The 20,218-nt window shown below is 50.0% G+C and overlaps 1 protein-coding gene across 1 annotated transcript in view; it reads left to right on the top strand.

The window, feature by feature from the left end:
• Positions 1-20,218, top strand: part of LOC132578340 (probable ubiquitin carboxyl-terminal hydrolase MINDY-4) — a 148,693-nt gene that overhangs the window by 117,152 nt on the left and 11,323 nt on the right. The window contains exons 16-17 of the mRNA XM_060248284.1: positions 11,440-11,620; positions 19,221-19,293. Of these exons, the coding sequence (XP_060104267.1) occupies positions 11,440-11,620; positions 19,221-19,293 (254 nt within the window). The remainder of the gene's footprint in view (positions 1-11,439; positions 11,621-19,220; positions 19,294-20,218) is intronic.

Genomic DNA, 20,218 nt, shown 5'->3' with positions numbered 1-20,218 from the left:
TTTCGTGGACCCAAGCACTGATTCAGTGTAAGGGAGCTTTGTGTTTGTGTCTTCTGGTGCAATTTTGTTCTCAGATCCTGTATTTACTTCATCAGTATATGGGATAAGGCACTTTCTCAACTGTGCTGCATAATGCAGCCTATTTATTTTGTCCTGTTTGCTCTGTTGGCTCTATCTGCACCACCTTCATCACTTTCGGGGTGTGGATCCCCCAGTGGGGTGGTCTCCCGACTCCCTCCGCCGGCTGTTTCTGATAGCCCTGCGCCCCCTCTTTCATTTGATATGTGTCCCGTGCCTGTCGGTCACTTCCGGGTTCCTGTCCTGCATCTCGACCTGTGTTATTAGTGACAGGCTGCTTCGGCGTGCCGCTGCGCCGGCCCCCTGGGTCCCACAACGATGGGACCGATGCCACAGGGACGGGCTCGAAACACTCTATAACCCCTCAAAAGAACAGCAGTCTAGCTCGCTTCCCCCGAGCCCTGCCGCCATAAACCTCAAGGGGGCTCATTTTGCGGCATCTCCCGGCAGGAGGGTGGCATCCGCACGGGACACATATCAAATGAAAGAGGGGGCGCAGGGCTATCAGAAACAGCCGGTGGAGGGAGTCGGGAGACCACCCCACTGGGGGATCCACACCCCGAAAGTGATGAAGGTGGCGCAGATAGAGCCAACAGAGCCAACAGGACAAAATAAATAGGCTGCATTATGCAGCACAGTCTCACTGGAATCTCACTGGAATCTGACTGGCTTCTCAGCGTGGAACCCGTTCTCTCTAGTCTTCTCACTTTGAAAAAAGTAAAAAAAGAGTTTTATTTAACTTTATTTCCCCCTTCCCCTCTCTATAAATAATCTTGGTGTTTCCGGCGGTGATATTTGGGGGATTTTTGGGGACGTCACAGGAAGTGCTGTGAAGTCATTTCCTGTTTCCGGCAGTGGCATTTGGGGGAAATGATGTCATTTGGGGGAAATGATGTCACAGGAAGTGATGTCACTTCCTGCTTCCGGCAGGTGGCGCGGGGGAAATGATGTCACTGGAAGTGATGTCACTTCCTGTTTCCGGCAGGCGGCGCGGGGGGGGGGGATGATGTCACAGGAAGTGATGTCACTTCCTGTTTCCGGCGGTGGCATGACGTCGCTTCCTGTTTCCGGCAGGTGGCGCTGGGGGAAATGATGTCACAGGAAGTGATGTCACTTCCTGTTTCCGGCGGTGGCATGACGTCACTGGAAGTGACATCACTTCCTGTTTCTGGCGGCGCACGCGCTCCGTGCACGCACACCCCCTACCTTCCCCCCCCCAAAGGTGTCCCTGGCTGGCCTTCAGACATTATGGCCACCCTAAATGGTGTAGTGTTTCTCTGCTGGAGACTGGCTGGTGAATAATCAGGTAGTTTGAAAGGAGCAAGAGACCAGCAAGCATCTCCTCCTCCTCCTCTTCTCCACCTCCTCTTTTTCCTCTCCCCCCTCTTCTTCCTCCTCTTCTTCTTTTCTTCTTCCTCCTCTCCTCTTCGTCCTCCCCCTCTTCTTCTTTCTTCTGCTCCTCCTCCCCCTCTTCTTCTTCCTCCTTCTCCTTCTCTATTCCTCCTCCTCCCCCCTCTTCTTCTTTTCTTCTTCTTCCTCCTCTTCCTTTTCCTCCTCCTTCTCCCCCCTCTTCTTCCTCCTCTTTTTCTTATGCCTCCTCCTCCTTCCTCCTCCCCCCTCTTCTTCCTCCTCCTCTTCTTCTTCTTCTTCCTCCCCCTCTTCCTATTCCTCCCCCTCCCCCTCTTCTTCCTCCTCCTCTTCTTCTTTCTCCTCCTCCCCATCGTCTTCCTCCCCCTCTTCCTATTCCTCCTCCTCCCCCCTCATCCTCCTCCTTCCTCCTCCTCCCCCCTCTTCCTCCTCCTCTTTTTCTTACTCCTCCTCCTCTTTTTCTTACTCCTCCCCCCCTCTTCTTCCTCCCCCTTCCTCCTCCCCGTCTTCCTCCTCCTCTTTTTCTTACTCCCCCTCCTCTTCTTCTTTGCTGTAATATCCACAGCATTTTTTAAAAAGTCTCATCAATGTTTTGTGGTCTCCTGATCCAGACTGCGGCCATGCCATGTGGCTTGATGAAGGAGGATTAGGACTTTCATCGCCATGGAGTCTTACCAATTGAGACTGGCCCAACATGTGTGGTTGGGGAGGGGCGGGGTCCCTTGTTTCATTGCAGGCCAGCTTTAACTGGCAAAATGTGTGTGACTTTGCAAGCATTAAAGCTGGGGCTGCCCGCCTCCAGCTTAGGAGATACCTAGAGATTTGGGAGTGGAGGGTGGGTCTTTGGGAAGAGGGCTCCTTCAATGGGGTATAACGCCCCAGAGCCCACCTTCCAAAGCAGCCATCTTCCTCCAGGAGAACCGAGCTCTGTCTCCTGAAAATCAGTTGTAATCCCAGGAGATCTCCAGCTATCACCTGGAGTTTGGCAACCATCAGTGCTTTTTTTTGTAGCAGGAACTCCTTTGCATGTTAGGCCACACACACCCTGGTGTAACCAATCCTCTGAGAGCTTTCAGGGCTCTTCGTACAGGGCCTACTGTAAGCTCTTGGAGGATTGGCTACATCAGGGGGTGTGTGGCCTAATATGCAAAGGAGTTCCTGCTACAAAAGAAAAAGCCCTGGCAACCATCATTAAAGCCCCCACGCAGTTACCCAAGTCCAACAGGAGACATCTGAAGCACTATTATTATTATCGTTATTATTTTCAAGACTGTGATAATAATCTCAGGTGCTTTGTTGATGCAGGAAAAGTATGCTGTTATTTCAATTAAGATCTCAGTACCGGCCAGATCTGCCAGTGAGCCATTCCTTTTGACCTCTTGGGTTCCTCCCCCCCTCCCCAGACTTTTCCTTTTACCTAGCAAATCATGTTAACGGCATGGCTTGGGTTCACACTTTCTCATTAAGCGCAAGATCAGACAAGGTGTCTCGTGGCTCCCCGCCACCTTTTGAGCAGCTGAGGGAAGCTGGAAGCCTCTCGGGCCCCAAAACGAGGGACAAAATGGATGTAAAGAAACTTTCCACGCTCCCTAGGGTTGGGAGGATGCCCGAAAATATCGCTGCAAGGGATTAAATTTACTGGCCACGGATGGACCCGGTGAAGTCAAATGGACATAAAGCTACCCCAGGGAGCAGGGAATGAGGCTGCTGTGGCGGACAGGGGGTTTGACATTTCCAGCAAATGAAAACCCACCCCTCGCACAAAACGGATTTTGAAGAGGAAATCAGAAGCACGAAAGGTTTCAGCTCTGCTGCCTCAGCCATCTTTCCCAGCAGTGGACTGCTGTGGATTTTGTCAGAAGATATTTCTTAAAGACGGGGCATTTTCTTGTAGCAGAAACTCCTTTGCATATTAGGCCCTGCTCCCCTAATGTAGCCAATCCTCATGGAGCTTATAGTAGGCCCTGTAAGAAGAGTTCTGTAAGCTCTTGGAGGATTGGCTACCTCCGGGGGCGTGGCCTCATATGCAAAGGAGTTCCTGCTACAAAAAAAGCCCTGTAAGCGCCAGGAGGATTGGCTACATCAGGGGTGTGTGGCCTAATATGCAAAGCAGTTCTTGCTACAAAAAAAAGCCCTTAAAATTGCCTGGTTTCTACTACTGTTTTTAAACAGGCTTTTTGCTTTAATTTCTTCCGTTACTTTATTTACTTTATACCCTGTCCTTCTCCTCAATGGGGACCCAACCCCCTTATCTCCTCTCCCCCATTTTATCCTCACAACAACCCTGTGAGGTGGTTGAGGCTGAGACTGCAACTGGCCCAAGGTTTACCCAGCGGGCTTCCACAGCAGAGCGAAGATTCGAACCTGAGTCTCCCCGATCCCAGTCCCGCACTTTAACCACTACATCAGGGGTGTGGCCATGTAGAATAAATGTTAGATGCTTGAGAGCCACAAGGCATGAATGTCAGATGTCTGAGAGCCACAGAACAAGGAAGGGAGGAAAATAGATGGGAAGGGAGAGGTAGAAAGAAAGCAACTTTAACTTCAAATGCATTCTCCGAGCCATCAACTGACTTGGCTTCGACAAGTGATTTTAAAGAGACAAATGCCTTCTCCACGCTGGCTGACAGGGCTTTGGGGGCTTCAAGAGCCACACAATATGTGTGAAGTACGAGTCACAGTTTGGCCACCCTTGCGCTACATCATGCCGGCTGACAAATGGCATGCTGTCTTATCACTCTTCCAAAGTCACCAAACTCCATCCATGTTGAGCACCAGTCTTACGGTGTTGGATCAATTTACGGAACTCATCAGCTTCTCTCTGGACTCTCCCCCTGCTCTGGGAATAGATGGGTGGCAAACCGAGAGAGGGCCTTCTAGAAAGCTAGTTTGGTGTAGTGCTCAAGAGCAGCAGGCTCTGATCTGGAGAGCCAGGTTTGATTCCCCACTCCCGCCACGTGAAGCCAGCTGGGTGACCTTGGGCAGTCACAATTCTCTTAGAGTTCTCTCAGCCCCATCTACCTCACAGTGTGTCTGTTGTGGGGAGAGGAAGGGAAGGAGATTATAAACTGCTCTGAGACTCTTTGGAGTGGAGGGCGGGATATAAATCCAATATCTTCATATACCTCACAGGGTGTCTGTTGTGGGGGGGGGGGAGGTAGAGGAGATTGTGAGCCGCTCTGAGACTCATCGGAGTGGAGGGTGGGATATAAATCCAATATCTTCATCTACCTCACAGGGTGTCTGTTGTGGGGGAGGAAGAGAAAGGAGATTGTGAGCCGCTCTGAGACTCATCGGAGTGGAGGGCGGGATATAAATCCAATATCTTCATCTACCTCACAGGGTGTCTGTTGTGGGGGGGTGGGGGTGGGGAGGAAGGGAAAGTAGATTCTGAGCCGCTCTGAGACTCTTCGGAGTGGAGGGCGGGATATAAATCCAATATCTTCATCTACCTCACAGGGTGTCTGTTGTGGGGAAGGGAGGAAGGTAAAGGAGATTGTGAGCTGCTCTGAGACTCTTCGGAGTGGAGGGCGGGATATAAATCCAATATCTTCATCTACCTCACAGGGTGTCTGTTGTGGGGGAGGAAGGGAAAGGAGATTGTGAGCTGCTCTGAGACTCTTCAGAGTGGAGGGCGGGATATAAATCCAATATCTTCATCTACCTCACAGGGTGTCTGTTGTGGGGAGAGGAAGGGAAGGAGATTATAAACTGCTCTGAGACACATGTGGAAGGGCAGGGTATAAATCCAACTCTCCTCTTCCTCTTCTTCACATCATGGCACCGGAAGAATCCAGGAGAGGGGCCTTCTCGGTCGTGGCACCGAAACAACCCCAAAAGATATCCTTCTTGGTCATGGCACCAAATTAGGGTTCCTTCCCTGGGAATATTCATCAGACCCCTTCCATTGTTGACTTCCACTGGCATCTGAAGACTTCATTTCACCTGGCATTCCCTGAGTGACCCCTTACGTTTTTATTATCCTTAAGGTGCTTTTGATACGTATTTCACATTTGGTTTTCATCATTTTTATTTGCGTTTGAGGGGTGGGGATGATCTCCAAAATGCTACCCTGTGTATATGCTAACCAAGAGCTCCGTGGCGCAGAGTGGTAAAGCTGCAGTACAGCAGTCCAAGCTCTCTGCTCACCATCTGAGTTTGATCCCAGTGGAAGCTGGGTTCAGGTAGCCAACTCAAGGTTGACTCAGCCTTCCATCCTTCCGAGGTCGGTCAAATGAGTATCCAGCTTGCTGGGGGGAAAGCGCAGATGACTGGGGAAGGCAACGGCAAACCACCCTGTAAAAAGTCTGCTGTGAAAACGTTGTGACACGACGTCACCCCTGAGTCGGAAACTCTCATGCTTGCACAGGAAACTGACTTTTCCTTTATATATATGCTCCGTGTTCGGGGACAAAGGGTGGCAATTGGTGAGCAGACCTCTCTGCGACACCCACTTGAATGTGGTATGCCGCAGGTTAGCTGTTCTCTCACCAAATGATGTTTAACATCTCTATGCGCCCCCTTGCCCAGATTGTCCGAGGTTTAGGGTTGGGTTGTCACCAAGATGCAGATGACACCCAGCTCTCTCTGCTGATGGATGGCCAGCCGGACACCTCCCCAGACCACCTGACCGGGGCCTTAGAAGCTGTGGCTGCAGTTAAGCCGACCGAAGCTCTTTCCAACTAAGACGGAGGTCCTGTACCTGGGTCGGAAGGGATTAGGATCGGGCATTCGACTTCCCGCCCTAGATGGTGCCCCTTTGGTGCCAGCTCAGCAGGTGAAGAGTCCGGGGTGATACTGGAGGCCTCCTTTCCGTGGAGACCCAGGTCACAGCAGTCGCACGATCTGCCTTTCATCATCTTCGGCAGGCCAAACAGCTGGTGACCCAGCTACAGTGATCCGTGCAACGGTCACTTCCAAGTTGGACTACTGTAACTCGCTCTACGCAGGCTTGCCCCTGAGACTGATCCGGAAACTCCAACGAGTGCAAGGCTTCTGGCTGGAATGCCCGTACGGGCAAGCCATCGACCAATGATGCATACGTCGCTCTGGTTACCAGTTGAGTACCGGATCCACTTCAGGGTTCTAGTATTGACATTCAAAGCCTTACGTGGCGTGGGACCGGCATACCTGAGGGACCGCCTCTCCCTGCATGAGCCCCGAAGGCAGCTACGATCTGCCCATCAACATCTTCTGGTTATCCCTGGCCCAAGGAACGTCTTGTCTCGATCAGGCCAGGGCTTTTTCAGCACTGGCCCCATCCTGGTGGAATCAGCTCCCGGTGGAGATATGGACCCTACCAGATCTGTTACCCTACCGGTTAAGTGTGCGGACTCTTATCTGGGAGAACCGGGTTGGATTCCCCACTTGCACCTGCTGGAATGGCCTTGGGTCAGCCATAGCTGTGGCAGAGGTTGTCCTTGAAAAAGCAGCTGCTGTGAGAGCCCTCTCAGCCCCACCCACTTCACAGGGTGTCTGTTGTGGGGGGAGGAAGGGAAAGGAGATTGTGAGCTGCTCTGAGACTCTTCGGAGTGGAGGGCGGGATATAAATCCAATATCTTCATCTACCTCACAGGGTGTCTGTTGTGGGGGGTGGGGAAGGTAAAGGAGATTGTGAGCCACTCTGAGACTCTTCGGAGTGGAGGGCGGGATATAAATCCAATATCTTCATCTACCTCACAGGGTGTCTGTTGTGGGGGGGGGGAGGTAAAGGAGATTGTGAGTCGCTCTGAGACTCTTCGGAGTGGAGGGCGGGATATAAATCCAATATCTTCATCTACCTCACATGGTGTCTGTTGTGTGGGGGGGGGGGAGGTAAAGGAGATTGTGAGCTGCTCTGAGACTCTTCGGAGTGGAGGGCGGGATATAAATCCAATATCTTCATCTACCTCACAGGGTGTCTGTTGTGGGGGGTGGGGAAGGTAAAGGAGATTGTGAGCCACTCTGAGACTCTTCGGAGTGGAGGGCGGGATATAAATCCAATATCTTCATCTACCTCACAGGGTGTCTGTTGTGGGGGGGGGGGAGGTAAAGGAGATTGTGAGTCGCTCTGAGACTCTTCGGAGTGGAGGGCGGGATATAAATCCAATATCTTCATCTACCTCACAGGGTGTCTGTTGTGGGGGGTGGGGAAGGTAAAGGAGATTGTGAGCCACTCTGACACTCTTCGGAGTGGAGGGCGGGATATAAATCCAATATCTTCATCTACCTCACAGGGTGTCTGTTGTGGTGGGGGGGGGAGGTAAAGGAGATTGTGAGTCGCTCTGAGACTCTTCGGAGTGGAGGGCGGGATATAAATCCAATATCTTCATCTACCTCACAGGGTGTCTGTTGTGGGGGGGGGGGGTAAAGGAGATTGTGAGTCGCTCTGAGACTCTTCGGAGTGGAGGGCGGGATATAAATCCAGTATCTTCATCTACCTCACAGGATGTCTGTTGTGGGGGGTGGGGAAGGTAAAGGAGATTGTGAGCCACTCTGAGACTCTTCGGAGTGGAGGGCGGGATATAAATCCAATATCTTCATTTACCTCACAGGGTGTCTGCTGTGGGGGAGGAAGGGAAAGGAGATTGTGAACCGCTCTGAGACTCTTCGGAGTGGAGGGCGGGATATAAATCCAATATCTTCTTCTACCTTTCCAGAGGACCTGTAAGACGGAGCCGCCAGGCGTTCGGCTGAGGTGGGCGGACGCCCCCTGCCCTATTGCCTATACCATCGGCTATCCTCCCCCACAGCGGCTGGAACTTTGGTATCTGGGCCGCTAACTCTAGCCTAACCTGTATTATGAGCCCGCCGCCTATGTCACACTGCATTGGGCTAAGTCATTGTTTTAACTGTATTTATTGATTTTTTAATTGATTTCTTGGTTTTATTCTGCTGCATCTGTTTGATTTTATCTGTATGTGAGCCGCCCTGAGCCCGTTTGGGAAATGAACCAAATACGTAAATAAATATAAATATACGCTAACCTTTTGGTACTGTCATCATTCCCGTTGGACTCCACTCGGTTTTGGATTTGTTGTCGTCGTGGACGTTGGCATATTTATAACTTTCGGTCTCTGTTCTCAGCTCAAGAATTTTGTCAAGTCAACAAACCCGACCATTGTGTGGAACAATGGACTTTAAAAATAGTAAATAGAGGCAGAAGAGGGTCGTTATCTAATCACTAAAATGCAAGGACCAAGGGTAGGGTTGCCAATCCCCAGGTGAGGGCAGGGGATCCCCTGGTTTGGAAGCCCTTTCCCCCGTTCAGGGTTATCAGAAAGCGGGGGGGAGGGAAGGGAAATGTCTGCTGGGAACTCTATTGTTCCCTATGGAGACTTATTCCCACAGGAAATAATGGAGAATTGATCCGTGGGTATCTGGGGCTCTGGGGGAGCTGTCGTTTGAGGTAGAAACGCCAAATTTTCAGTATAGCATCCAGTGCCTCTCCCCAAAATATTCTCCAAGTTTCAAAAGGATTGGACCAGGGGGTCCAATTCTATGAGCCCCCAAAGAAGGTGCACCTCGCCTTCATTATTTCCTATGGAAGGAAGGCATTCAAAAAGGTGTGCGGTCCCTTTAGATGCGATAGCCAGAACTTTGGAGTTCAATGATGCTTGTCACACCCTTGCTCCTGGCTCCGCCCCCCAATGTCTCCTGGCTCCGTCCCCAAAGTCCCCAGATGTTTCTTGAATAGGACTTGGCAACCCTAACCACGGGGGAGGGGCATTTTTATTCCTATAATGTTTCTGGCATGGACAGGAAAGGAGACTGCACTAGGGTTGCCAACCTCCAGTTGTCACCTGGAGATCTCCCGCGATTAGAATTGACCTCCAGATGGCCAAGATAAGTTCCCATGGAGAAAATGGCCACTTTGGAAGGCGGACTTTGTGGCATTGGACCCTACTGAAGTCCCTCCCTTCCCCAAACCCTGTCCTCTCCAAGGTCCACCCCCCCCCGCAAGGTCCAAAAAACCCTCCCAAGTATTTCCCAATCCAGAGCTGGAAACCCTATGGCAGGGGTGTCAAACTCATTTGCTGTGAGGGCCGGATCTTCACCTTGTGAGGCTGGGCCGCGTGTGTCATAAAATTTAATGCCAGGTCAGGGAGATATGGAAGAGCCCCGTGGCGCAGAGTGTTAAAGCTGCAGCACTGCAGTCCTAAGCTCTGCTCACGAACTGAGTTCGATCCCCGGCGGAAGCTGGGTTTTCACGTAGCCGGCTCGAGGTTGACTCAGCCTTCCATTCTTCCAAGGTCGGTTAAATGAGGACCCAGCTTGCTGAGGGGAAAGCGTAGATGACTGGGGAAGGCAATGGCAAGGAAAAAGGAAAGGTCCCCTGTGCAAGTACCAGTCGTTTCTGACTCTGGGGTGATGTTTTTTTCACGACGTTTTCACGGCAGACCTTTTGACGGGGTGGTTTGCCATTGCCTTCCCCGGTCATTACACTTTCCCCCCAGCAAGCTGGGGACTCATTTGATCGACCTCGGAAGGATGGAAGGCTGAGTCAACCTTGAACCAGCTACCTGAACCAGCGTCCGCTGGAATTGAACTCAGGTCGTGAGCAGAGGGTTCCGACTGCAATACTGCAGCTTTACCACTCTGCGCCACGGGGCAAACCACCCCGTAAAAGTCTGCCATGAAAATGTTGTGAAAGCAACGTCACCCCAGAGTCGGAAACGACTGTTGCTCTCACAGGGGACCTTTCCTTTCAGGGAGATATAAACGTTACAAAGGACACAAACACACACACTCAGCCTAATCCATCTCACTGGCTTGCTGAGCCTCAACCAAGAATTCATTGAGGCTTTGGTTAAACCCACCGCTAAAAAGATCCTTGATTTAAATTTGTGAAGCATTCCAATACGCTTCTTGGAATCTGCTGAAATAATCCAAAGAGGACTGCAAGAATTTTCGCACAAGGCATCGTCTGGAGCACTAGGACTTTAATTTGCCCATGTGTCATGAGCCCTGGCGAGGAGGAGCTGGAAGGGTTAACAGACCTGGAAGAGTTGCCAGCCAGTTCCTCAGCTGAACAAACAACAGCTGGCCCATCAATCACTCTCCAAGCACCAGTGTCAGCTGTTGAAGATCAATCTCCTCCAAGCTCTCCTCCTCCCATCTCAAGAGTTCGAAGCAGGCTCCGGAAAGAACTTTCAGCGCGAAGATATGAGGCACGCCGATGAGCCCGGAGTTCTAGCAGAGTGCCCTGAGTTCTAGCAGAGTCACTGCCACCCAGGGAGCAGGCTGATTGAGACTCCCATATAGCTCCCACCCAGGACCTGGTAACCTTGTGGAAGCAACAAGTCTATTCTCTGGCTTGCATCCACGCTCCTTCCTGATCCCTGATCCTGACCTGCTCAATTTCCTTGGCACCCTGACCTTTTGGCTTTTGGACATTGACTTCTGATTCCGGTTTGTGATCCAACCCCCTCTTAAAACTGGCTATGCTTGTAGCAGTGAATTCCACATATTAATCACCCTTTCGGTGAAGAAGTAGTTCCTTTTATCTGTTCTAACCCTACTGCTCAGCGATTTTATTGAATGCCCACGAGTTCTTGTATCGTGAGAAAGGGAGAAAAGGACTTCTTTCTCTACTTTCTCCATCCCATGCAGAATCTTGTTAACCTCTCTCATGTCACCCCACAGTCGACATTTCTCCAAGCTAAAAACCCCCAAGCATTTCAACCTTTCTTCATAGGGAAAGTGTTCCAACCCTTTAATCATTCTAGTTGCCCTTTTCTGCACTTTTTCCAATGCTATAATATCCTTTTTGAGGTGCGGTGACCAGAATTGCACACAGTATTCCAAATGAGACCGCACCATCGATTTATACAGGGGCATTATGATACTGGCTGGTTTGTTTTCAATTCCCTTCGTAATAATTCCCAGCATGGCGTTGGCCTTTTTTATTGCAATTGCACACTGTCTTGACATTTTCAAGTTGTTAGCACAATTAAGAAAGCAGATGGTTTTTGTCCCTCTTAAAAAAACCAAACGTTTTTCTTTCTTGCCCAGGTCGGCTGTTATTTGAAGACCCCCAAATTTCCCATTTGGCTGGTGTGCAGTGAGAGTCACTTCAGCATCCTTTTCAGCACGCGGAAGGATTTACTCGGGGACTGGAAAACAGAGCGGCGCTTTGACCTGTATTACTACGACGGCTTGGCCAATCAGCAGGAGGAGATCCGCCTCACAGTCGGTATGGAAACGGATGCCTCGCAAAACGTGGAGTCACGGAACTCCTTGCCGCTGGATTTGGGAAGTGTCGGTGGGACATTGCGCATAGGAATGAGCAGATTCCTGGTTTTCCTCCTTTCTCCGGGGGCGGGGACAAAGGATGAGGCTGGCTGAGCAAACCTCCATGCGGCACCCACTTATATGTGCAGTGCTCCAGGGAGCTATTCTCTCGCCCACATTATTTAACATCTAGACAGTGTGCGATTGCAATAATTTTTTTTTTAAATTTTAAAAAGTTTTATTAATTTCAGAAATAGTAGGGGTAGGGGATAGGGGGAATAGAGAGCACAATACAACTGATTTCGCACACAGCTCACCTCGGAGTTACGTCCCTCTTCACTGCGCAGCGTCTGCTCGGATTTCCCACCATCTGCGCCGGAGCAGCAGGAAGAGTCGCTGCTTCTGCGTCGCAAACGGAAATCGCTAAAACGCAGTTTCTGTATGCGAGGCAGAAGCCGCGGCTCTTCCTGCTGCTCCGGCGGAGATGGTGGGAAATCCGAGCAGACGCTGCGCAGTGAAGAGGGACGTGACTCCGAGGCGAGCTGTGCGCGAAAAAGGTTTACATTTTAACCTGATTGTGCATAAAGATACTTTCAAAGAATACAAGCTTATGTCTACAATACTTCCTTTACATAAATTGTCCCATATTATCATCTCTAAGCTAAACATCGTCAACATTTTAAAATTTTCTATTATAAATCTTTTTGGTTGTTTGTTGGTTTTGACAATTCCAATAAAGGCAATTTTGTAATATAAAATACAGGGGAAAAGGGAGAAATAAGTTCACACCAGAGAATCATTAGTTCTGACTTTCAAAGCCTTACGTGACCTGAGACCGTCTCTTCCCGTATATGCCCCGGAGGTCGCTTCGTTCAGCCTCCCAGGATAGGCTGACTGTCTCCAGCCCAAAAGATGCCGGTTTTGCCTCTACCAGGGCCAGGTCCATTTTGGTCCTGGCCCCAACCTGGTGGGATCAGCTCCCTACGGCGATAATAATAATAATAAATAAATTTTATTATTTATCCGGGCCCTACCTGGCTTACTGGCCTTTTGTAGGGCCTGTAAAATGGAGCTGTTCCGCCAGGTTTTCGGGTGAGGCGGTGGCCATCCGCCCATTAGATCAGTCGGCCTCCCCCTATTGTATATCCTACTGCACTGTCCAGCGGCACCATCTCATCAAAATTGTTCTGCCGAGCTATTTGTTTATGGAATAATTGTAATTGCTTTTATTAATATATGACTTTAATGTGCTTTTATTATGTCACGCTTTGCCCTGAGCTCCCATGGGGGAATGGGCGGAATATAAATAAACTAATAATAATAATAATAATAATAATAATAATAATAATAATAATAATAATAATAATAAAAGAGATTACCTCCTAGATGACCCTAGAGGTCCCTTCCAACTCTATGATTCTATAACATCACTATTCTGGAATTTGTCTCTGTGTTGCGTGTCACTCTTCATTCCAGTTGAGCTAGGAGAATTTCGGAAACTCCAGCACTGAATGTTAATAAAAAAATATTTATTAAAACACTTATAGCTCGCCTTTCAAGGCAGCTTACGATAATAGTTAGAAACATTTTCAGTCCCTGACCTGGGCAGCCCAGGCCAGCCCAGTTTCGTCAGATCCTGGCAAGTACTTGGATGGGAGACCTCCTTGGAATACCAGCAGTCGGGAGGCAGGGGCAGGCTTTATTCAGCTACCTCCCTGAGTTCTCTCAGTAGGCTGGGATGGCCAAACTTGTTTAATGTAGGAGCCACACAGAATAAACATCGAAGGAAGGAAGGAAGCAAGGAAGGAAGGAAGGAAGGAAGGAGAAGGAGGGAAGGAGAGGGAGGGAAGGAAGGGAGGAAGGAAGGAAGGAAGGAAGGGCAAATAGATTGGGGAGGGAAAGGTGGAAAGAAAGCAACTTTAACTTTAAATGCATTCTCCAAGCCACCAGCTGACTTGGGTTGGAGAAGAAGAAGAAGACTGCAGATTTATACCCCGCCCTCTTCTCTGAATCAGAGACTCAGAGTGGCTTACAATCTCCTTTCCCTTCCTCCCCCACAACAGACACCCTGTGAGTTGGGTGGGGCTGAGAGGGCTCTCCCAGCAGCTGCCCTTTCAAGGACAACCTCTGCCAGAGCTATGGCTGACCCAGGGCCATGCTAGCAGGTGCAAGTGGAGGAGTGGGGAATCAAACCCGGTTCTCCCAGATAAGAATCCGCACACTTAACCGTTGCATCAAACTGGCTCGGAAGGGAGGAAGGAAGGAAGGAAGGAAGGAAGGAAGGAAGGAAGGAAGGAAGGAAGGAAGGAAGGAAGGAAGGAAGGAAGGAAGGAAGGAAGGAAGGAAGGGCAAATAGATTGGGGAGGGAAAGGTGGAAAGAAAGCAACTTTAACTTTAAATGCATTCTCCAAGCCACCAGCTGACTTGGGTTGGAGAAGAAGAAGAAGACTGCAGATTTATACCCCGCCCTCCTCTCTGAATCAGAGACTCAGAGTGGCTTACAATCTCCTTTCCCTTCCTCCCCCACAACAGACACCCTGTGAGGTGGGTGGGGCTGAGAGGGCTCTCCCAGCAGCTGCCCTTTCAAGGACAACCTCTGCCAGAGCTCTGGCTGACCCAAGGCCATCCCAGCGGCTGCAAGTGGAGGAGTGGGGGAATCAAACCCGGTTCTCCCAGAGAAGAGTCTGTGCACTAAACTGCAACACCAAACTGGCTCTCAAACGAGAAGTGGTTTAAAGTGATTGAAATGCCTTCTGCAAGCCAGCCAATGGGGCTGTGGGGGCTTTGAGAGCCACACAATATGTGTGAAAGAGCCACATACTTAGGCCACCAGTAGGGATCAGTCATCAGAGTCACCATGACTTCCAGGTGCACATATAAATACCCCCTCCCCAAACTCACTGCTGCAGCCCTACCTTGAACCATTCCGCTCTCCCCCCACCCCCAATGTGATGGAATTGGGAGAAACCTGCTCGCTTTTAATAAAAGGAGTTGCATAAGATTATCCGTCGCCTCCTCCTGAGCCGCCGGAAAGATTCTTACATGATGCCATGGTAACTTTTTTTCTATTTTGCTTCCTCACCTATGATCTATGATTATAGACGCTGGCTTCTCATACTTTCCAGAGTGCGTCTTTGTTCTCTGGCAGGTTGGCATGAGGCAAGCCGAACTTTGGAAACTCTCCCTCCCCCCCTCCCATCCCAAACGCCCACCCGGGCCCAACCACATGGGCTCCGGAAGCAGCCAAGTTCACCAAAGCAGCCCTTCCAAGAAGATGCGGAGGAGCGGTGGGTGGGCTCCAGTCGGGAGCTGTCACTCAGGGAAGGCAAAACTGAACAGGCGAAGGAGGGATATCTGGAACTGGGGTCTGCAGCTCTCTTCCACCTCACAGGGTGTTTGTTGTGGGATAGGGAGATAAAGGAGATTGTGAGCCGCTCTGAGACAATTCGGAGTGGAGGGCGGGATATAAATCAGAATATCTTCATCTATCTCACAGGGTGTCTGTTGTGGGGGAGGAAGGTAAAGGAGATTGTGAGCCGCTCTGAGACTCTTTGGAGTGGAGGGCGGGATATAAATCCAGCTTCTTCTTCTACCTCACAGGGTGTTTGTTGTGGAGGAGGAAGGTAAAGGCGATTGTGAGCCACTCTGAGACTCTTCAGAGTGGAGGGCGGGATATAAATCCAATATCTTCATCTACCTCACAGGGTGTCTGTTGTGGGGGAGGAAGGTAAAGGAGATTGTGAGCCCACTGAGACTCTTTGGAGTGGAGGGCAGGATATAAATGCAATATCTTCATCTACCTCACAGGGGATCTGTTGTGGGGGAGGAAGGTAAAGGAGATTGTGAGCCGCTCTGAGACTCTTCTGAGTGGAGGGCGGGATATAAATCCAATATCTTCATCTACCTCACAGGGTGTCTGTTGTGGGGGAGGAAGGGAAAGGCGATTGTGAGCCCCTCTGAGACTCTTTGGAGTGGAGGGCGGGAAATAAATCCAATATCTTCATCTACCTCACAGGGTGTCTGTTGTGGGGGAGGAAGGGAAAGGCGATTGTGAGCCCCTCTGAGACTCTTTGGAGTGGAGGGCGGGATATAAATCCAATATCTTCATCTACCTCACAGGGTGTCTGTTGTGGGGGAGGAGGAGATTGTGAGCCCCTCTGAGACTCTTTGGAGTGGAGGGCGGGATATAAATCCAATATCTTCATCTACCTCACAGGGTGTCTGTTGTGGGGGAGGAAGGGAAAGGAGATTGTGAGCCACTCTGAGACTCTTCGGAGTGGAGGGCGGGATATAAATCCAAATGCCAACGGTAGCTTTCCAGATATTTTTTGCCTACAACTCCCAGCAGCCCAAGCCATTAGCCGTGCTGGCTGGGGCTGATGAGAGTTGTAGGCAAAAAACATCTGGAGAGCTACCGTTAGCCACCCCTGACCTATGGGAATCAGTCTCCATAGGGAATAATGGAGCACCCAGAAGACATTTCCCTCCCCCCCCCCAGCTTTCTGATGACCCCGAAGCAGGGGGGAGGGCCTCCAAACCTGGGGTTCCCTTGCCCCCACCTGGGGATTGGCAGCCCTAAATTTCCTCCTTCCATATGACTGGCGGGATTGCCGAATTCCACAAATAGCAGTGTGCCGCAGCTGCGTAAAATTCATTAGAAAATCCTGGTCTCGCGTTTTTATTTTATTCTATTTACAAAAAACATCTACCCTGCTTTTCTACCCTCATCAGGGCCACTGTGGCAGCAGACAGATATAAAGAATACGTAATGGAGATGCATCTGAAAAGCTGCTGGGAGCAAGCAGAAACGGGAAGATATTTTCCTTTCTCCCCGGTGTAAATGAGACCGACAAGTCTTTATGTTTGCATTGGTTTCTGTTTCTTTCCGTTGGTAGGCTCATGTTGGGAAATGCATTTTAAAATCCAGAGGTGAGGAGGTTGCAATAAATGGAGATGAGACTTAAGACTTATCTAGACTAGGGGTGGCCAACGGTAGCTCTCCAGAGGTTTTTTGCCTACAGCTCCCATCAGCCACAGCCATTGGCCACACTGGCTGGGGCTGATGGGAGTTGGAGGCAAAAAAACATCTGGAGAGCTACCGTTGGCCACCCCTGGTCTAGACAAATAAACATCAGGAAAAGGTAGAACATCAGGAAAAGGTACTTGGGATAAAAGAAATAAACTTTGCATTCTACATGCTGTCTACATATGTAGGTCTTATCTGCTATATGGCTAGTTTACAACCCTTTGTTAGCTGTTCCAAGAGAACATAAGAACATAAGAGAAGCCATGCTAGATCAGGCCAATGGCCCATCCAGTCCAACACTATGTGTCACATAAGAACATCAGAGAAGCCATGTTAGATCAGGCCAATGGCCCATCCAGTCCAACACTCTGTGTCACATAAAAACATAAGAGAAGCCATGCTGGATCAGGCCAATGGCCCATCCAGTCCAACACTCTGTGTCACATAAGAACATAAGAGAAGCCATGTTGGATCAGGCCAATGGCCCATCCAGTCCAACACTCTGTGTCACACAGTGGCAAAAATTGTTTTATATATATACACACACACACACACACTGTGGCTAATAGCCACTGATGGACCTCTGCTCCATATTTTTATCTAAACCCCTCTTGAAGGTGGCTATGCTTGTGGCCGCCACCACCTCCTGTGGCAGTGAATTTCACACGTTAATCACCCTTTGGGTGAAGAAGTACTTCCTTTTATCTGTTTTAACCTGTCTGCTCAGCAGTTTCATCGAATGCGCACGAGTTCTTGTATTGTGAGAAAGGGAGAAAAGGACTTCTTTCTCTACTTTCTCCATCCCATGCATTATCTTGTAAACCTCTATCATGTCACCCCGCAGTCGACGTTTCTCCAAGCTAAAGAGTCCCAAGCGTTTCAACCTTTCTTCATAGGGAAAGTGTTCCAGCCCTTTAATCATTCTAGTTGCCCTTTTCTGGACTTTCTCCAATGCTATAATATCCTTTTTGAGGTGCGGCGACCAGAACTGCACACAGTACTCCAAATGAGACCGCACCATCGATTTATACAGGGGCATTATGATACTGGCTGATTTGTTTTCAATTCCCTTCCTAATAATTCCCAGCACGGCGTTGGCCTTTTTTATTGCAAACGCACACTGTCTTGACATTTTCAGTGAGTTATCTACCATGACCCCAAGATCTCTCTCTTGGTCAGTCTCTGTCAGTTCACACCCCATCAACTTGTATTTGCAGCTGGGATTCTTGGCCCCAATGTGCATTGCTTTGCACTTGGCCACATTGAATCTCATCTGCCACGTTGACGCCCACTCACCCAGCCTCAACAGATCCCTTTGGAGTGCCTCACAATCCTCTCTGGTTCTCACCACCCTGAACAATTTAGTGTCATCCGCAAACTTGGCCACTTCACTGCTCACTCCCAACTCTTTGAGACAGGAAGACGGGCAATTCACCTTGCATATGAGATCAAAGGCGTTTCACACACAAGGTGCTAAGAGACCAATACAGTGTTTGGTCCAATACAGTTTGGACCAATACAGTGTTTACATTTTCCCCCCCTGTAGAAGAGCCAGGACCTAATTGGGTTTAAGCTACAATACATCATTCCCTTTTTTATGTCAACAGCAACAGTTGGCTGAAATGTAAATAACTTGTATTCTTGCAGCTCGGCATGCAGAAGGTCCCAGGTTCGATCCCCAGCATCTCAGGTTTAAGTAGACCAGGTGACAGATGATGGGAGAGATCTCACCCTGAAACTTTAGAGAGCTGTGTAGCAGTTAAAAGCAGCAGCCCTTCATTTGCTGCACTCCTCCTCCACGGGCATCCAGCTGGGCGACCTTGGATCAGTCACTGTTCTCTCGGGACTATCTCAGCTCCACCAGCCTCATGGGCAGTGCTCCCTCTAAGGCAGGGGTCCTCAAACTTTTTAAATAGGGGGCCAGTTCACTGTCCCTCAGACTGTTGGAGGGCCGGACTTTTGTGGTGGCTGCCGGTACTGTACAAGGCTGCGGGCCGTCAGTTCTCCGTCTTCTGCATCTCTCTCCCTTCCCCACACCACACACCCCAGCCTGGGAACTCACCTCACCTCGGTATCGCCTCACACTCTGTCTCTGCCGCCTCAGCCCAGTGCCGTAAGTGTGCATTGCTAACGCGAGTTTAGGTCGAACGTCACTTCCGGTCTGATTTTGCCATAACCCAGCGGGCCGCATAAACATCCTCAGCAGGCCGTAGTTTGAGGACCCCTGCTCTAAGGTGTGGCTTCTTGTGAGTAAATATCCGGCTTTGTGAGCTACTGACAATCAAGGCGTGAGCTGCTGCATCAATTAGTTCGCTCTGGGGCCATTTTTTCCCGAGCCAAGACAAAAAAAAAAAAATTGTGCGAGCTGGAAGCTAAAAAGCTGTGAGCGAGCTCACACTAACTCAGCTTAGAGGGGACACTGCTCACGGGGTGTGGGGAGGGGAAGGGAAGGAGATTGTAAGCTGCTCAGAGACTCCTTAAGGTGGAGAAAAGCAGGGCTTTAAAAGCCTTCTCTTCTTTTTCTTCTTCTCCACAGATACGTCTCAGCCTTACCTTGAAGACCAAGAGAGTGACCTTGTCCCACCGTTGGAACACTGCATTCGGACCAAGTGAGTCAAACGGGTTGCCCTGTTCCCTCGAAGCTGCAGAGTCTTGTGAGCAAAAATTCTGCTTTGTGAGCTCCTGGCGTTAAAGTTGTGAGCTGCTGCATAAATTAGTGTGCTCTGGGGCCATATTTCCTGAGCTAAGACAAAAATGTATGAGCCGGAGGCTAAAAATCTGTGAGCCAGCTCAAGCTAACTCAGCTTAGAGGGAACACTGGTTGTAGGGTTCTTTCTCTCTCTCGAAATCACTTTATTACTGACATCTACAGAACGGACATTTCCCCATTCCCTTCCCCCCCGAAGTATTTTGCGCCTCTGTGCACGAAAACAAGCAATTTCCAGTCAACTCCAAGTAGGAGAGGAGTATATGCCAGTGACCCCGAAGCTACATTCCTTGGAACCCCTGATTCGACAAGAGACCTGGGGTAGCAAAGCAAAGGGAGAATCTTAGTCCCAAACCCTGGAAGTGATGTCACACCTTTCTAGGAACCGCAGGTGACTCTGTGGTAAAACCACAGAGTTTGGGAGGGGGGGAGTTCCTAGAGAGAAATTCCCCATCCCAGTACAGACATTTGCCCCACCCAGAAGCTGTTCACAAAGGCGTCCTGATTCCCCAGGAATAGCATTTAAAGGGGAGCTCAGTGGGCTACAGAGGCAGACTCAGCTCAGAGTACTTTAGGTCCAGCTCTAGGGATGCCGGCCTCCAGTACATCTCCAGGCTGCACAGATCAGTTCCCCTGGACAAAGGGGTGCTTTGGAGGGTGGCCTCTGGGGCACTGTACCCCACGGAGGTCCCTGTCCTCAAGCGCCATCCCCAAATCGCCAGGAATCTTCCGACCTAGATTTGGCAACCCTGTAACCTGCCTCCACCAGTGGCCTGTGGGGGTAGAGTTGCCAAGTCCAATTCAAGAAATATCTGGGGACTTTGGGG

The sequence above is a fragment of the Heteronotia binoei genome, chromosome 10 (genome assembly GCF_032191835.1).
Source record: "Heteronotia binoei isolate CCM8104 ecotype False Entrance Well chromosome 10, APGP_CSIRO_Hbin_v1, whole genome shotgun sequence".
Taxonomy (NCBI): domain Eukaryota; kingdom Metazoa; phylum Chordata; class Lepidosauria; order Squamata; family Gekkonidae; genus Heteronotia; species Heteronotia binoei.
Note: the sequence above shows the minus strand (reverse complement) of the source record. Positions and strands in the feature narration are given on the sequence as shown.